Source organism: Hemitrygon akajei, chromosome 29 (genome assembly GCF_048418815.1).
Source record: "Hemitrygon akajei chromosome 29, sHemAka1.3, whole genome shotgun sequence".
Taxonomy (NCBI): domain Eukaryota; kingdom Metazoa; phylum Chordata; class Chondrichthyes; order Myliobatiformes; family Dasyatidae; genus Hemitrygon; species Hemitrygon akajei.
Window position 1 is genome coordinate 19,277,019 of NC_133152.1, and position 19,103 is coordinate 19,296,121.

The 19,103-nt window shown below is 37.1% G+C and overlaps 1 protein-coding gene across 3 annotated transcripts in view; it reads left to right on the forward strand.

The window, feature by feature from the left end:
• Positions 1-19,103, forward strand: part of vps13d (vacuolar protein sorting 13 homolog D) — a 288,043-nt gene that overhangs the window by 150,066 nt on the left and 118,874 nt on the right. For all 3 annotated transcript variants that reach the window (XM_073031774.1, XM_073031775.1, XM_073031776.1), the window contains 9 exons: positions 2,665-2,770; positions 5,840-5,992; positions 6,153-6,288; positions 8,020-8,067; positions 9,093-9,243; positions 12,293-12,503; positions 14,563-14,810; positions 16,377-16,568; positions 16,979-17,105. In XM_073031774.1, the coding sequence (XP_072887875.1) occupies positions 2,665-2,770; positions 5,840-5,992; positions 6,153-6,288; positions 8,020-8,067; positions 9,093-9,243; positions 12,293-12,503; positions 14,563-14,810; positions 16,377-16,568; positions 16,979-17,105 (1,372 nt within the window). The remainder of the gene's footprint in view (positions 1-2,664; positions 2,771-5,839; positions 5,993-6,152; positions 6,289-8,019; positions 8,068-9,092; positions 9,244-12,292; positions 12,504-14,562; positions 14,811-16,376; positions 16,569-16,978; positions 17,106-19,103) is intronic.

The following is a 19,103-nucleotide window of genomic DNA, read 5'->3' on the forward strand; positions in this document are numbered from 1 at the left end:
GGTGTAAGAAATTACAAAAGGTGGCTCCCACATTATGGTGTGGTGAAGGGGTTATGGTCCGTGCAGATAACAAACCGTATCACAACATAGCTGTATCCTGAAATGTGAATTTGAAAAACAGTGTTTTTTCACATAAACTCTGTGAGTGAGTATTTCAAATCTTAAATCTATGATTTCTGTAAGGGTGAATTCCTGTTACCTAAATGACCATAATGTGGCAGGTTGCCTGTACTCTGTTTCAAACCTACAGAGCTGAAACTATAATATGAGCTAAGAGCTGCTCTTGATACCAAGATTGCACTTTACAGAAATCACGCAATTGTAAGTTAGCAACATCAAGCTTGGTAGCTTAATGTAATAGAAACAAAGATCTGTACACCATGTTTATGTACACACAGAAACACAGCATGCTCATAAAACTTGATAATCCTTCCATGCACATGCACTAATTATGCCAAATAGTTTAACTGCACTATCAAGCCAGCTATTTGCTATTCTCCAGACAGTGCCACATTGCACAAGCTAGATCTAGGGACTGGTGTTAATCATTAAAAGTTATCACATTCATTTGTTCGTTAGAAATTTCATTTTAACCCTGCCACATTATGGCCATTCATGTTGATATGTACATATATATGAATAAATTTCATAAATGTATATCTTAATGCTCAGATGCCCTCCTAAACTGCAAAATTTTATCAACCTACCTACCATACTTCAATTTGATTGATTGAAATAATATTTTGCTGCTTTTGATGATATAACTGAGCGGTAAACCAAAGTAATGCTTTGAGCTGCAGCTTCAGCCATTGTGTGCACTAAATGATGCAAAATGTTCAGCATACTCTTGAAGAAGCCATTCCAAATCTTGAAGAAAAAAAACAGATTTTAATTTGAGATTCCATCCTGAAGGCATAAAGCCCAAGACATATCTAATATTTAAGTTATAGAGAATTGGGATCAAAATGAGACTCAACAGAAAGTTAGTTGGCACCAATATTCCAGTTTTAAAGGTTTTAGATCAAAGGAGGGTGGAAAGACTGAATGAATACCACAGGCTTAAATGAATCCTGAGTTCTGCAGATAAATAATATAAAAAGATTGGTAAGTACAAATGAGAAATTTGCAAAATGTTAACCATTAACAGAAATCATTAAGAAAGTGCTGTGTCTATCACTTATTGATTATAAACCAATTTTTCAAAACAGTTCCCCTATGGAACAGTTACTACTTTGGTAGGAACTTAGAGAAGATCCATGAACATTTAACAATATTTACATCGCTTCTCAGAATCAACAAGTTTACAAAATTCTGTTTCACCGTTTTGTTCTTTTGCTTCCTGTAATTAATTCCCTTATCCACGAGGGATTGATTCTGGGACCCCTCGCGGATACCAAAAAACGCGGATGCTCAAGTCCCTTATTCAACCTTTTTCAATGCGGTGGACCTTAGGACCCAGTGGCGGAGCTCTGAATCCGCAGTGTTTCTGTTCACGAAAATAATCACGATCACGATTGAAAATAAAGTGGAAATAACAAAGCGATCGGAAAGAGGTGAAACGCCATCGGTCATTGGAAAAGTGTTAGGCTGCAGTCAGTCAGCGATTGGAACAATTTTAAAGGATAAAGTGAGAAAGGCCCTGCCCTGATGAAAGCTACAATTATTACTAAGCAGCACAGTGGTTTAATTATTGGGTTTTGGGTTTTTGATCCTCCACATCAACCCAGCACGGTGGACAGTGCACTCGATAGTGGTCTGTCACTAGATCGAACTTGGGAACTTCCATTCCCGAGCCCAGCACTGAAACATACCTTCTTAAGCGTTTTATGTGCAAAGAAAGGTAAAATATACACTATAAACTAAGACAAACGTTTGACTAACTGACGCTAAATAATATCAGATGTACCTGTTCTGACTTACTTAGTAAGAGAACTTACAATTTTTTTCGATCCCAATCTACAATAACCCACGCACATCCTCCCATATACTTTAAATCATCTCTAGATTACTTGTAATACCTAATACAATGTAAATGCTATGTAAAATAGTTGTTATACTGCATTGTTTAGGGAATAATGACAAGAAAAAAAAGTCGGTACATGCTCGAACAACAGTGCTGGCGAGCACTTCCGGGTTTTCACGTTTCGCGGTTGGTTGAATTCGTGCATGCGGAATTCACAGATAAGGAGGGCCGACGGTATCTTCTGCATTCCATTTCTCATGTAGTCTTTGGGGTGGCTCTGTATCAATGGCATTCAATCTAGTCCTAATGCAGTTTGCCTATCTTCCTGTCCCTTATTTTAGTAAGGGAATTTCACTGTTGACGTTGTAAAGCAATGTCATAGCAAAGAAATTCCTGATTAACATTAATTTAACAGTTATAGATTAATTTTATCTATTTTTGCAAACATCCCATTAAATTAAAATAATTTTTATGGTTATTAGAATATTTTGCAAACTAGTTGTTAGTCTAACATATACCTAGCAAGACCTAAACAACATTTATGCAAGAACTAATGAGTAGAATGTATCATCAATAATGTATAACTCAGCATTATATCCATCTTTGTTTAGAACAGAATTTCCAGAGAGGAAAATCAAGTGTACAGACAATTTTTTATCAGCAATGACTTTCCATTCTGATGTGCTTGTTTCCTTTTACAGCAGAAGAGAAGATACCTAAGCGACGGCAACCATTTGTGCCATATGCTCTCAGGAACCATACAGGATGTACCATGTGGTTTGCAACACTTACAACCACTCCAACAAGGTTTGAAATTTTCCCCTTGTGACATCTTGTGAGTTCCATTTTTTTAAAAAAAGCAAATGGTACGAGAAAATTAAATCTGTCATTTAAAAATAGGACAGATGGTTTTTCACTTTCAGATTTTCTTGGGACAGGTACATAAATTTCAATTTGCTACTAATCTCTCTCAAGCATAAAGCATGGATCTCATAATCATGCAGCACAAAGAATGGCCTTTCAAGCATCAGCTTGCATTGGCCCAACAAGCACCTAGTTATATAAATCCTTTGTGAGCCCCTTCGTTGGTCAGGGTCAACCATGGATATTGCATTGTAGCTGTCTACGTGATACGCAAGTCAGGGCAGTCCAATGTTGCCCATGCAACAGGTTCCCCCTCTACATGCAGCTGATAAATCCAAAGGAATGTCGGAGACCGGTACAGTTTGGCACCAGCAGCATCACAGGAGTTGCCAGTCAGCATTGAACTCAACATTGGACTGCCTTAGTGGCTCCAGATTTCTCTGCAGAGTTTACTCCTGAAGCCTTCCCCATGAGTGGGTATAGCCATAGGGCAGTGGAGGTTTGAGGTCGGAGTTTTCCTGCAAGGTGAGCTGCCAATCACAGCTGACGAGCTCCATCTGCCCAGTAACCCACCTTTGCCCATTCTTTTGTCAGTGGAAATGGTTCTGCTGTACTTAGTAGCTAAGCCACATGTGAAGGCCAGGAGCTGGACTTGGTTGTCAGAGGGTATTTGAGATAAACTCCATTGGGAGCATTTAATAGGTAGTGGGAGCTTATTCCTACCACCTCCGCCGGCTATGACAACCTTAAAAAACATACAAATCCTTTACTAATACACTAATAACATTGTACTCTCCCCACTTCTAGTTGAATTATTGTCAGCTATCCAAGCCCTAGTTGAAAAATCGTCAAGAAAATCACCCTGAATCTTGCACAACCATATTCCTACATGCTGCTTAATGGTATCTACCATATTATGCCATGGTGATATTTGAGAAGCAAGTGTCACGTGTCCAGCAACAATAAATATAGAGTTGAGTCAGGTTTTATAAACAAATAAACATTTATTAAACTCTGCTCAAAAAAAAGAAAAGTAAACAAACGACTAACTTAACCGGAAGTTAACTGCTATATGGCAACTCTGGAACAGTCCTTAAAGTGGTAAATGCGAACACAGTCTTAAAGTGGTAAATGCAAAAGTCTAAGTGATTTATATAGTCAATTAGGAGAGACTTTCCTGAAGTAACAAATTCCTCGATGACGTGATGTTACTGCTGATCCCAGCCAAAATATACCTTGTCCAAAGGATTCACGACGAAGGAAATAAAAACGACGTAAAGGAACTGACCTTTTTCTTGGCGGATAACACTGCACAACCCTTTCTGCCCTTACAGGCAGGGGTTATCTCAGATGCAGGTCACTATTTTCTGAATGAAGATTCAATAAGGTCGATCCTGTATTAAACCACCGAACGACACCAACTTCACTTGATCCTTCGGGTCCCCGTACTTCGCTAAAGTCTTCGCTCTCCAATACTTAAACTTTAAAATTAAAACAAAGATACACCAAACAAACCTGGCAGCAATTGGTGAAACTGCCGGCACAACAATTCTGTACATTACAGTAGAAAGTAAAACTCCACTTTAAAACTAAACTGCGTCATGAGACAAATACGCAGCATAACGGAGTAACTGACGAATTAAACAATGACTCAACTGAAAACTCCTGCGTCACAGCAGGCTTTCCCGTTTTATACCTGTTGGAACATGTCATCATGTGACCTCACACTGGCAGGAAAATTACATCACTCCACCATCACAAGACCATTACATCATGCTCACCAGATACTCAATTACATCATGGTCATAAGACAGTCACAAGATACCCACGGGGTATGTAATACAAGTCACAGCAGAACAGCATAAGAGATTTCCATGAAAGTGAGGGAGGATACATAACGCTACTCTTCATGTGATGGACTGACAAGAGACTGATGAGAGTAGCTGTACCTTACAATGAGATGAAGCACATTAAGAACTTATAACATCTTGCATTAAAGTGATCCAGTGATTCTTGTGTTCAAAAGTGGAGCACTTAAAAATGCACCTAGTAGAGGTTGGGGAGGTATCCTTTTAATTTCAGTTTCTTTGCAAATTTGCTTGTGGCTCACTCCTTGCTTTACATTAAAGGAACTACAGACATGGACACTGCAGATTTGTGTGATATCATTGATGCATGTCTGATGCCAAGCAATCACTGATCAATCAAAAATGGTTAGCCCAAGAAGTGCAACAACTACTTTCATGATAATTGATCGTCAGCTCAAAACTGATTCCTACCTCAACCAAACCGGAAATGAACAGACTTTATGTAAAATCTGTGCTTGAAAAATCTACACAAATGGGTCCAATTTTAAAAGGCATGTCTTAGCTAGAACATGAACTTTGGAGAGAACTAGTGTTGCTTTCCGACCTTTCCCAATGTTATCCCATAATGCACTTACTTTGTTAGTGTGGGTTATTGAAGCAAATTGTGAACAGATGGGAAGGTAGGCATTGCTAAAGATCTTTTTGGTGATGTCATAATAAAACAAGAATAGAGTTGTCACTAATCAGAGCATTAAATCTCCTTCATGCAAAGCAATCAATTTCCTGTGACAGGGTATTTATGAAAATTCCTAGTTCTAAAACCACTTTGTGTTCCCAAGCCTGAAACGCCTCGTGTCATGCATCAAACTATATCCTCCTTAATAAAATATTGTTTCAGACAGAAATTACTTTTGAATGAATCAGTAATAATTGTAACCACCATCTTGCACAAGCGTCTGTCCTTTAGATAAACCAATACCTAAAGTGCGTTAACAGAATTTGCTAGCCCCTTCACTAAGTGCTTCATCTGAATTGACATTCCTTCCTACTGATCCCTCTTCCTCAAATTGTTTTTTTATAATTTCAGAATTGAAAGACTTAGATATGAATTAGCATTTTATTGAATTGATGATGTGTCTATGAGTAAGAGTGATGTGATGCACCTCCATTAAAGAACACTTTGCTGTTTTGTTTTCGATTTTAGAGTGGCCCTGTCTCATAGTGAAAGCCCAGGGTATATACATGAAGAATCTGTGGCTGACCTTGATGACCAGCACAATGTCAGCCAGTGGCGTGAGGTACTCCCAGGAGAAGAAGCACCTTTTGAGTTTGAAGCCAGGGAAAAACTAAGACACAGGTGTGTGAAAGAGGGTGCTGTGGTATTTCTTCTGCATCCTTGTTACTTTAGTAACTGTGTTTATGGTGCATTGACCACAATGGCATTTCTTCAGAAAATTATTATGTATTCATAACCTTGTGAGATGTATATGACACTAGGTTTTGCATTGTACTCACAGACACACCCATGAGTTGAAGATTCATCAGCTTTTGGTGCGGGTGAATGGGTGGGAACAAGTAAGTCCGGTGTCTGTCGATAAAGTCGGCATCTTCTTCCGATGTGCAGCACCTGACCGAAACAACCAGTCTTCCATGGTATGTGTGATAAACTGCTTGCATGTACGGTGGATTCAAGTTAATATGGACACCTCAGGATCAGAATATTTTGGCCCAATTAAGCGGCTGCCCCAATTAGCTGAAGTTTCATGAAAATATTTAAAAGGTATTAAGATGAAATGACAAATTGAGTAACAAATTAAGTATTTAAATACTTTAAATAGACACCTAGTACAAATAATGAACTGCCTTCATACAATTCTGTCGATGATTGCATCCTCCAAATCTTCATTGTAACATTCATGATTATTTTCGATACCTTCAAATTCTTTTTAGTTCCTAACTTGTTGAAGGAGTGAAATTGTTCCATTTTCACTCCCAGCCATTTCTAGCATCTACAGTGAGTAAGACAGTTCTGAGTTGTCGTACTGCTTGTTTCTCACCAACCATCAGTGACAAAATCACTGCTTTTTGAACACATGCAACTGATGCTATTTAAAATCTGATCAGACTAAGCACTGTGTACCATCTAATGGCCACACGTGTGTGCGATTGACACTAGTTAGATCCTGTTCAGCAAGTATCCTGCCCCAGTTAAGTGGTGTTGTGTCCCAAGTAAGCAAAGGGAATCCCAGCTATTTTCTCAATAAGATTTTGTCCTTTGTCTCAAGTAAGTGGCTGCCTCAATTAACTATTGGCTCAATTAACCGGAATCCACTGTAATTTGTTAAAACTTGTACAATTCAAAGATTCAGTACTTTAACAACAGCTAGATTACGTTATATTCAGAGGGAGCAACAGCTTCAGAACTTATTATTTATAAAATAATCATATGATCTTTTAAATGGCTTTTAAGATAAAGTAATCCATAGCTTTAGGTTTTGAAATAAACATCAGAGGTTATGCTGAACTTGTTTCAAACCTTTTTTTAGGTTAAGTGTGAAGAAGCATTTATATTTTGGATTGCCATATTACACGGATAGCTACAGATGGACTGAAAAGGTTACAAAAACTATTTCCAAAGAAAATATCAGTACTGCAAGTTTGCACCTCTTGGGAGAGGTTGAATATGTTGATTCTTGCAAAAAAAGGAAGCTGAGGTGTATCCAAATAAAAGTCTTTGAAAGGTTTTGATCGTGTAGGCTTGGGCTTATTTCCATTTGTCCAGAAGAGTAGAATTAAAGGTAATTGACATGAAATCAGACCGAGAAAAAAAGTCCAGAAAATAGTGCAGTTGTTACATATTGTACGGATATATTTAAAGGAAAATCACGGGATCTTTTGAAGAAGGGAATATTCGGGCTCAATGAACGATATAGAGGAGAAAAGAGAGATGTGAGCAGAGCATAAAGTGAAATGTTTGGACCCAGCTGTATGTTTTTATGCTCTGCATTCTATTTAAATCAGTGATACAGAAGAGAGGAAGGAAAATGTGCATCCTCGCCATCTCTAAAATGAAACCTGCTTACCATAATTCAATGACCAAAATTGTGAATTAATATATAAATCGAATGGTAACAATAATAGGATCAGATCAGTAAGTACCTTAACTTAAGTGGAATATAAAACCAGAAACAGTTCTGATACTAATTGTTTCTTGCTAGGAAGTTCAGATTAAACCTTTCGCCTCAGTTTTAGTTGTGAAATATTTGTCTCAACGGGTAAAAATGTGTCATGAATACTATTAAATATTTCAGACACCAGCCAAAGTAGTTACAAGATTTAGCACACCAGTTTTTATAATATTCGTCTTCTGTCTTTGTGTCGTAGGTTGGAAGTCCCATCAGCAAGACCAATATAATACATCCACATGTATATGTAAGCATTCTTTTGCTCTTTGCATATGCATAATCAAATCACAACCATTAATTTAATCATTTTTGCCAAATTATTTTATATAATTTTTGTACTGAATTACTACTTTCTCTAATATTGTTCCAAATTGTAATGTAGTTCATTTTTGTATCATCGTAGGAATTACTTAATTATCACTATGCTGTGTATGATTATGATATTGTATTAGTTGTATTGATTTTAATTATTTATTGGATTGTGTTGTGCCACCATTTCTTTCTGGTTCAATTTTGTAATACTATTTATGAATTAGTGGTTAATGTAATTAAACCGCAGAATTGAAACAGGCTCAACTGCATTACTGCATGAGAATTAGATGTGTTTTAAATTGTCATCTGTTCATTAAGTGTACATTCCAGTCTCTGTGAAACAATTAAACGAAAATTGGGGTGATTTCCTGTCATTCTTGCCAATATTTCCCCTTCAACCTGCATCTCTTTTTCACTTATGAAACTGCACTATTGCTTGCTATATTTACCTATAGTCAGAACAATAAAATTATTTGGTATATCATGCTAACATACTAGTATCTATACAAGTAAATCCAAGTTATCTCATGTGCACTCACCTGAGTCTGAAATCTCAATTCACAAACAAGAGAAAATCTGCAGGTGCTGGAAATCCAAGCAGCACACACAACATGCTGGCGGAACTCAGCTGGCCAGGCAGCATCTGTGTAAAAAAGCACAGTCAGTGTTTCTGAATTCTCAATGCTTAGCTCTGGGGATGATGTCTACCCTTTCTAAGCTCTCAGTGCAGGCATCTGTATGAATACTTTAACACATAATATCAAATTGTTTATTCCATTATTAGAGATTTAAATCAAAAGCACAACATTCGTATTAGATTAAGAGTTTATTTGCTGAAATATAGGGTGTCTTTTTAATTTTTCTACTTAAGGAAGTACTATGGATCAATTTGTATAGCTCACCATTTGACAGATTGCTGTGTTCCTTTAAAATTGTTATATTTTCTTCCTTATTTTACAGTTCTCGGCACTTCCACCCGTAAGAGTGGTGTTCTCTGTGACTCTCGAAGGGAGTGCAAGGAAAGTGATAACAGTCCGCTCAGCATTAATAGTAAAAAACAAATTGGAGGTACCCATGGAACTGAGACTGGATAGTCCCTCTGCTCCAGACAGTAAGTTATTAATTCATGTGGAAATGCACCTGCAATTCAATAGTGCTTAAATAAGTCTCTTCCTATAAACAAAGGATCATTAAAGCTATCCCATCCACTTAGCTATAACCTCACATACTATCCACAAAGTGCAATAATGATTGATGACAGTTCTGAAATATGTATATTTGTGGAGAATTTAAACACGCGGTGGGAAATATGTGGAAGTTTTTTTTCTTTCGTTGGACAGTAGTAGGAAATCTAACTGGAGTGTGATGAGGAAATCAGCAGTCAGGCAATGTGGGTGTTCATGACCCTAGATTTTTGATCCTCTGCACAACTGCATTGATAAGTACAAATAGCTCCTACTGTACTGCTGACAATTATGGAAGTCTTGGATCCATATAATTAAGTTGAAATCTGCACCCTGATTGTTAATTTGTTGATCTTTACTAGATTATGCCTTCACATAGTGGGAACAGGGGTAGGTTTTGTTGTGGCTTTTGTGGTCAAGTCATCTCTCTGCAGAAACCACTAATAGACCAGAAACACAATTTGTGGAACCAAAGCAATATATTATAGCAGGTCAACAGTTTATTGACATAAGTAACTAAGTCAGTCAGAAGTCTTTTGGGAACATTGTACCTTGATTAATTGGTTCAGCTGCAATCATCAAGACAAAGGTTGCATTTAAGTCCAAGTGTGTTGCCGAATTGAACTACAAAATAAATCTCGGCCTGAAATATGAGGAAAGATTTATGAATATTGTGGAAGACAAATGAAAATAAATCTTAATTTAAATTGTATAAATATGATGAATATTTATATGTTTGCAAGAAAAAGCTTGTGAATCCTTTGCAATTACCTGGTTTTCTGCATTAATTACTCATAAAATGTGGTCTGATCTTCATCAAAGTCACAAGAATCTCAATCTGCCTAAACTAATAACACACAAACAGTTGTACTTCTTCTCGTCAATACTGAATACACCATTTTAAAATCTAGGTTCAAAAAAGTATGTGAACCTCTGGGGTAGTGCCTGCTACAAAAGCTATTTGGAGTCAGGTGTTCAGTCAATGAGATGAGATTGGAGGAGTGGGTTGTAGAGATGCCCTGCCCTATAAAAAAAAGACACACTAAGTCAGGTTACTGACAGACCCTGCTCTTCTCAAGAAAGATCTGCTTATGTGCTCTATGCCTTGATCAAGCAACTTTCAGGAGACCGTAGAAGAAGAATTGTAGAGGTGCATGAAGCTAGAAAAGGCTACAAAAGACCTGAGTGTTCATCTGTCCACAGTAAGAGAAATTGTCTACAAATGGAGGAAACTCAGTATTGTTGCAACTCTCCCTAAGAGTGGGCTTTCTGCAAAGATCACACCAAGAGCACAACGTGCAGTGCAGAAGGAGGTGAAAAAAAAACTCAAGGGTAACAGCAAAAGACTAACAGAAATCTCTAGAGCTTGTGAAATTCTCTGTTCGTGTGTCCACTATAAGGAAAAGCACTGAAGAATAATGGCATTCATTGAAGGACTCAGAGGAAACCACTGCTCTCCAAAAAAACAATTGCTGCATGTCTCAAGTTTGCAAAAGACCCACCTGTATGTTCTGGGACAATGTTCTGTGGGCAGTTTTTTTGGCAAAAATGCATATTGCCATGTTTTAAGGGAAAAGGGCACTGTACACCAAAATCTCATCCCAACTGTGAAGCATGGTGGAAGAAGCATCATGATTTGGGGCAGCTTTGCCGCCTCAGAGTCTGGGCAGCTTGCAACCGTTGAAGAAACAATGAATTCACAATTGTATCAAGGCACTTTACAAGAGAATGTCAGGGTAGCAGTCTTTCACCTGAAGCTTAATAGAAGTTGGATGATGCAACAAGACAATGATCTGAAACACAAGAGTAAATCAACAACAGAATGGTTTAAAAAGAAAATTTGTGTTTTAGTATGGCTGAGACAGAGTCCAGATCTTAACCCAGTTGAGATGCTGTGGCATGACCTGTTTGTGCAAGGTATCCCAGAAATATTGATGAACTGTAACAGTTTTGTATGGACAAATGGTCTAAAATTCCTCTGTGCCATTGTGCAAGTCTCATCAGCAACTACAGGAAGTATTTGGTGGAGGTTATTGTTGCTAAAGGAGTTCTACCAGTTACTAAATACAAAGGTTCACATACTTTTTCCAGCCTGGACAGTGAATGATTAAACAAAGTGTTCCATACAGATATGAAAAGTACAATTGTGTTTTACTAGTTTAGGCAGATTGTGGTTGTCTATTATTGTGACTTAGATGAAGATCAGACCACATTATATGAGTAATTAATACATAAAGCTAGGTAATTGCAAAGGGTTCACAAATGTTTTCTTGCTATTGTGTGTGTGCGTGTGTATGTATGTATATATATATACACACATAAATACACTAATAACAGGTAAATTTAGGACTGTGATCTGGAAATAGCTGGAAAAATCTTTATCAGCATATAAAGCAGATCTCTGTTCTAGCATAGAAAACTGAAATTATTTAGCAATTTACTGAACAAACATGGAGTATTTTACACAGTTCTGGTTGCCATACAATATATGGTTTAGAGTAGGTGCATAGGAGATTCACTGGGATGTTAGGAGGAGCATTTAACTTATGAAGCTACATTAATTAGGCTGGGTTTGTTTTCCTTGGATCCAAGTATCTGAAAGGTAGACCTGATTAAGAGACAAAATTAAGAACCTAGATAACATAGACAATAGCAAATGTTTCCTCACACCGGTCGTCAAAGCCAACAGATCATAGGTTTGGTTAGAGGCAGGAGCTTTAGAGGAGATCAAAGCAAGAATTTTTTTGATCCAGAACTTGGAATCTAAAACAACACCTGAGTGGTATTCTTACAACATTCTAGAAGGATCTAGAAGAGTGCATGCAAGAATGCTGATCAATGAGGCTAATGTAGTCAAGTAATTGATAGTTGGCATGGACATGGTAGATTCAAGGATTTTGTTTCTGTGATTCTTTAACTTTGCAAAGGTCATTCATTATTACTTTGAAATTTTGCCAACTAATTTGATCATTTCAGAACCAGTGGTGCTGCCACCTGTGCTGCCAGGTGACTCTTTAGCAATCCCTTTACACTTAACATCATGGCGTCTACAAGCAAGACCAAATGGATTTGGGTTGTTTTTCTGTAAAGCACCCATCCATTGGACTAGTGTTGCAAAAACAGGTGAAGTGAACAGCAGCAAGCGAGAGTGTCATTCGTCAGACTGTGATGACAATAGCTGCTTCAGGTAAGCAATTAGCACTCTTTTCTGCTGCATTCACTTCTGCAAGTCCAGAATATGTATTGGATGGATTTTTATGATATTGCTGTCTTCAAAAACATTCTGTTGAATTTTCAAAATGAGTTATATTTATTCACTGAATAAGAAAATCCTGTCTCTAAACTTTAATTCCATTTTCTCTTCAAATGCTAAATAATCTGCTGGATTTATACTATTATAGGATTTTATTTTTGGTTTTGAATGTAAGTTCATTGTTGGATAACAATTTGTTTTTATCCGGAGAACAAACAGGATCTGTTGTTCACTTATTAGTTGGGCAGTATTGCATTAACGAAGAAACATTAGTTTAAAACATTTCCTTTTGCATAAAAATTGAATTGCTAAAGTATATACTTAAAATGTTATTTCATATGGCACTGGGTGATTGTATGACGAGTTTTTTGGCTGCGTATTGAAAATAAGACAAAATTCAAAGAATCACAAAAAAAGTTTTGGATGAAGGCATCCCTTCAAACCATTTGATCTTATTCTCGGAACAATAAATCATGCAGGTTTCACATTATAAAAATCAGCTGTTTTTTGAATTAGTCAATTCTGAGGCTCAGCTGTGCTCTTTGTCAATGCATTCCAGATGTTAATCACCTTTCATTTTTAAGTTTCCTGCAGTGTGTCTTAAGATTCCTTTTGACAAACTTTAATCAGTCTCATTCTGTTCAGTTGTTCTAAATATGCTCTTGTTAGGTTTACATAAATCTTTCCTGTAGTACCCTACTGTAAAAAATCTATTGAACTTTATTGAAATACAGCAGCACATTGTTCTTTAAAACTTTACCATTTAATTCTAAGAATAAGTTCTGTTAATCTTGACCATACTCCCCTTAAGAGATGTACTTATTGATACCATCTTACTAAAACTGGGACAGCACTCCTCATGTGCAGCTTGGCCAAGAACTCTTTTGGCATCATCATTGATTTTTTAACTGAAATTTTGAAAATTTCCATCCCCCCTTGGGGCACTTAAAGTCAAATTTCAAGAGACTCAGCTGAATTGTAATGTGTTTCAAAGTTAGTTTCCTGGTGAAAATTAGTAAAGGTGAAATAATGAATCTTTCTATCTCTTGACAATGTTACTGCTGTAAAAGGGCAAAGTTCAGCTTTCTCATGACATTGAAACCTTTACTAGCTAAATACAAAATGTCACCAAATTGAAGCCATTCTCTCCAAACATGGATTGTTTTCTTCCAGAATGTTGGGGACTGAGGGATGACTTGATAGAAGTATATAAAATGGAGATTTGTAGTAAGGGTAGATGAGTGGAGTTTTCTCTTAAGTGAAAAGTACTATAGGGCATAGGTGTAAATTGAAAGGGAAGGTTTCAAAGAGATGTGCAAACCAGGTGCCTGGGAAATGCTGGTAGAAGTAGATATGATGGTAACACTTAAAAAAAAATTGAGACAGCTGAACAGCCAGAAAGTAGAATACAGACTATGGGTAGGTGAATGGGATTAGTTATTTTGGCATTGTAATCAGCACAGACATGGTTGGCTTCAGGGCCATTTCCTATCCAGAATTATTTTAGATGCTGTATAGGTATATTAGGGAAATCGTATGTTTATAAATCAGATATTTCTGCAACATCAATATCATCAACAACACTGTCAGGCATTCAAGGCTTTGAAGTGTAAGCAGCACTTTGTAATAAAAAAAATCTAACTTGTGTCTAAATCCTATTGGGACATTGTTTCACCCTTTGGATTTAACTCCCTTCAAGCAAGCAGTTTCTTCTCATTGCATTGCATTCTCCCATCTTTTTTACCTTGGGTTTATGCCTCAGCCTTGCTTTATACTTTACAATTCCATCTCTAAATCCATTCACTTCTTCAGCACTCCTTAAGAAACCTAATCTGATAAACCCTCCCAAATATTAGCATTGTTGAAGTGTTTGCCTTTCTGTAAGCATCAGAGAAGCTTTATAGAATTTGTCCCTCCACACAAATTCCATATTGTCATTGGCATATATGAAAGCAGCTGTGATACCAAGGCTTTTCTTTGTCGTTTCATCCAGGTATTGTGTGGCAGTTAAGAAAGAGAACTACCCTGACTACCTACCCTTAAATTTGATGTCTGGCAATGCTATGCAGGTTTACCGACAACCAGGTCACACCATCTACTTGCTGCCTACCCTTGTCTTGACAAATCTGCTTTCCTGTGAGCTTTCCTACTATGTTAAAGGCACTCCCATCAGTGGGTCATTAAAACGAGGGAAAGATGCTGTACTACACACAGCTGACACATCTCAGAACATTGAACTTGGTAAGACTTTTAGTCATCCATCTACTTCATTTCATTTTTCTCAGTACACTTAAATGCATAGAAAGCGTCTAAAGTAGATTTATAAATTGAAAACACCTACCCCAATATCATGATAGTTAAAACTCTATGAATAGAAGTAGAATGTTTATGAATTGAAGAACACCTTTCCTGCTACCAGCTGCCACTTACACAGATAATGTTTAAACAATATTGCATTCAAGTCCTGTACTAGGTTTGAAGAAGCATCTCGAGTGTATCAAAGCTCACTTGCTTTGTTCCCAACTTGCAAAGTTCCCAACATCTTACCAATTTTGCTCTCTGATATTTCCATGTGAAAATTAACTGATTAGGTCCATCCCGTCACCACATTGCCATCTGTGGAAACCTTTTCAAGTTTATATCATCTTTGCGTTATTTGTCAGTGTGACACAAGTGAGTATTAACATGCAAGTCATTACGATTAGAGTTTATACATCAGTAAAATATGTATAAATATGATATGCATAGAGATGTAAGTTAAACATAGATGCTAAAAGTGGTTCCTAGGAGGATGAATGGTGTTCTTTAGCAATTTATATCACAATGCTTCATTTAATTAAAAACAAAAAATTGCATATACTGTAAATCTGAAATAAAAGCAGAAAATGAAAATGCGTAAGTTGGGTACGAAGAAGTGGATGTATTTGGTCAATGAATAGAAGGAAATGAATGAGGCAAGAGGGTGACAAATAATAGTGGTACTGAGAGATTAAAAAGAACATTTCAATTACAGAGATCCCACATTGTGAGCATCCAATTTATGAACTCAGGCCCCCCCCCCCCCCCCCAGGCTTGAGTCGACATAGTACGTAGTAACTTATGTAGAACAGCCTACATAAGAACAAGTTCACATTAGTTTAAATTCAAAAGCCAACACACATACATAGGTTAATTCCTTTGCAAAGCAGAACTAGTTTAATTGCTCTCTCCATGTTCTATTACTGTTCTTTACAGTCTTAATGCCATTTGTTACAGTACTGTGGAAGTACACTTACTATATTTAGTAATTTTTGTGTATTTTTCAGTTTACAGACAAAATTGTCTTTGGCGTGTGGGAAAACAGAACCTATTTGTTATCTGGGGATGGTCTACACTGAAATAAGAGAATGCTGGAAGTAGGACTGGTAGCATATGCATCCAGGAAAATAGAGAATTAATATTACAGATTAATAGTTTTTTATCAGAACTGACTGAACTCATTCATCTCCCTCTGTTTAATCTTCAAACACACCAACTAGAGTTTAAAAGCCTACACGACAAGCAGAATTTGTATGAGTTTCTCCTGGTTCTCACCCTGTCACAGATATTCCGGTTGTTCTGTTATCTGTCCTTTTTGAAAGAACTAAAAAATTACTTATTATCTCCTGATGAAAAGTCACTGGTCCTTTTGTCAGCTCAGTTGATTTCTATTGTACTGCCTGGTTTGCATGTTTTCAGCATTTTCTGTTTTTAGTTTATTTAATCTGTTGAGATTAAATACAGAAAAAGATTTTTTTCAGAATGTTTATTAATCAATATTTTTGTCAGGAATTACACTTGAAAACTTCCCCATGTGCAAGGAGCTGTTAATACCAGCAGGAACCACAAACTATCATGTTCGAATGCGTCTCTATGACACTAAAAAACGACTGTTAAACCTGAGCATTCGGATTGTGTGTCGGGCTGAAGGTTCTCTTAAAATACTCATTTCTGCACCTTACTGGCTCCTCAACAAGACAGGTAGGAAAGTGGTTCAAATTCCAGAGTAAAATTAGAAGCATGATGTAATATTGCAAGATTTCAGAATTAGAAAAGATGTGCAAAAATCAGAAATCAGGTTTATTATTACCAGCATGTGTCATAGAATTTGCTAACTTAGAAACAGCAGTACAGTGCAATATATGATAATATAGAAAGAAAAAAATAAATAAGTACATCAATTACTAAGTCTATGTCTGTGTGTGTATATACACAAAATAGTTAGATTCAAATGATGTAAAATGGAAATAATATAAAAAAGTGAGGTAGTGTTGATGGGTTCAATGTTCATTTAGGAATCGGATGGCAGAGGGGGAAAAGCTGGTCCTGAATTGCTGAGTGTGTGTGATGAATTATCTGAGGAGTTCTCTTTCATTCCCATCTTCGTTTAGGACTGCCACTCATTTTTCGACAGGACAACACAAAGGCTGATGCAGCAGGGCAGTTTGAGGAGCATGAGCTTGCACGCAGTCTCAGCCCCCTTCTGTTCAGCTTTGTAGACAAAGAACAACCTAACATGTGAGTAAAAAATGTAATTACATATCCCAGGTTTATCTAATATCCTCAATATAATAGTTCTGAGTTTCAGCTTTGTAATTACAGGCAAAATATGTCTTACCTTTAACGATGTAAAAGACTAGTTTTAGTTTTTGAGATGGCAGAAATTGTGTTTTTTTCCCCCAAAAACAGGAGATTCTACAGATACTGGAAATCCCTAGCTCACACAAAACGCTGGAGGAACTTAGCAAGTCAGGCAGCATCAATGAAAAGGAATGAACACGAGATACTACAGACCCTTCATCATGGGTCCTGATGAAAGATGTTGCCCTGAAATGACAACCCTATTCCTTTCCACAGATGCTGCCTGATCTGCTAAGTTCCTCTAGCATTTTGTGTGTGTTATTATGAAAGGAATAAAGAAGTACTTCATCAGTGTCTCTCCCAAAATAATAATTGAATATAATGTTTTCTAAACTCTTGAATTTTTACTGTGATATTTATAACTATGAAATGTATATGTCTGCTGCCTGTGTAAGCCCTAGATTTAGGTCTATAGATGACCTGTCTTTGGCAGCTGGAAGGCCTTGCTCTTTAAGTGCCTGAAATACATAATGAGATTGCAAGTGCAGAAAATCTGAAACAAAAGCCGAAAGTGTCAGAAATCTGGTTGGTCACGCAGCATCTATGGAACAAAACAAGATTAATTCAAGCATGCTGGGAAAGGGTTGCAGAGAGTGAGGGAGTTTATGGAGAGAAAAACTTGTTTGTTTTCACTCCCTTGCTGCCTTCATCAATAAGGTCACTTCAATAACAGATTATCACTATAGCAACAATGACATCATCCTGTTTGAGAGGTTCTCCTTGCCCCATTCATCGATCCCCATCCTCTGCAACTTAAAACTGTCAAAGTTTTCCTCTTTCAGTTCCGCTGGTGTTCCTGGCTTGAACCTAGTTCCTCTTTCCGCATTTGCTGTCTGAGTTGGCTTTCTCGTGTTTTCTGGTTTTTGCCTTAAATTGTTCTCTTGCATTGCTTTAACTTATTCTCTTGTAAGACCAATCCTTTACCATGTTAATCTCACTGTGCTATTATACTGATTTGTAATTCTGTTTGATTTCTTAAAAATGACCTGCACAATTCCATTTTGCCTCATTTTCTAAAACTGATGCTTCATGTTGCACTACAGTTCTTTGAGTCACAGCAGATACATAGTAATTCCTAATATGAATTGAAATCACAACTGCTTTGGGTTTGTTCCAAGTGAATCTTTTTGATAAGATTATAGAAATGATAGTTAGGACTGGCCTTCCATCCCACAGCTATGATGTTTGAAATAGTTTGTTATGGCAATCCAAAATTTAAAGTCGTAACCTGTCATTATCACAGTATTAAATGGCATGTGGAATATATACCCAATTTACCCTGTAAATTCCAATCTTTACTTCAGTTCTCTGCTGCCTCACTTGCCAACTTTTACCAATCCTTCAGTAATAAACGTTTTTTCTATATTACACTTCGTTTCATTGGCACTTTACATTCATGGCTCATTATTGCTATTCTTCTATAATGAGCTAGTGTAACAGCCGTTAATAGCCTTTTGGCCTGAGCAGAAATTCGAGTCCTTACTCAGTTTCCAAACGAGTTATTTTAAGTATGAACTCTAGCAATCAAGGCCTTATTAATTTTTTAGCACATCAAGACACACCAGAGTGAGTTATTGTGGCTGTGCTGCTACAATCATCCAGCTTAAATGTTCTGTTATGTTCTGTATAGATCAGCCGTTAATGGATGTACAATCAAAGGTTTCACAGGTTTCAAAGGTATATTTAATATCCAGAGAAATGTATGCAATATACATCCTGAAATGCTTTTTCTTTGCAACCATCCACGAAAAACAGAGGAGTGCCCCTAAAGAATGATTGACAGTTAAATGTTAGAACCCCAAAGTCCCCCCCCAACTCCCCTGCCTCCCGCACATAAGCGGCAGCAAGCAACGACCCCCCCTCCCCCCACCAGCA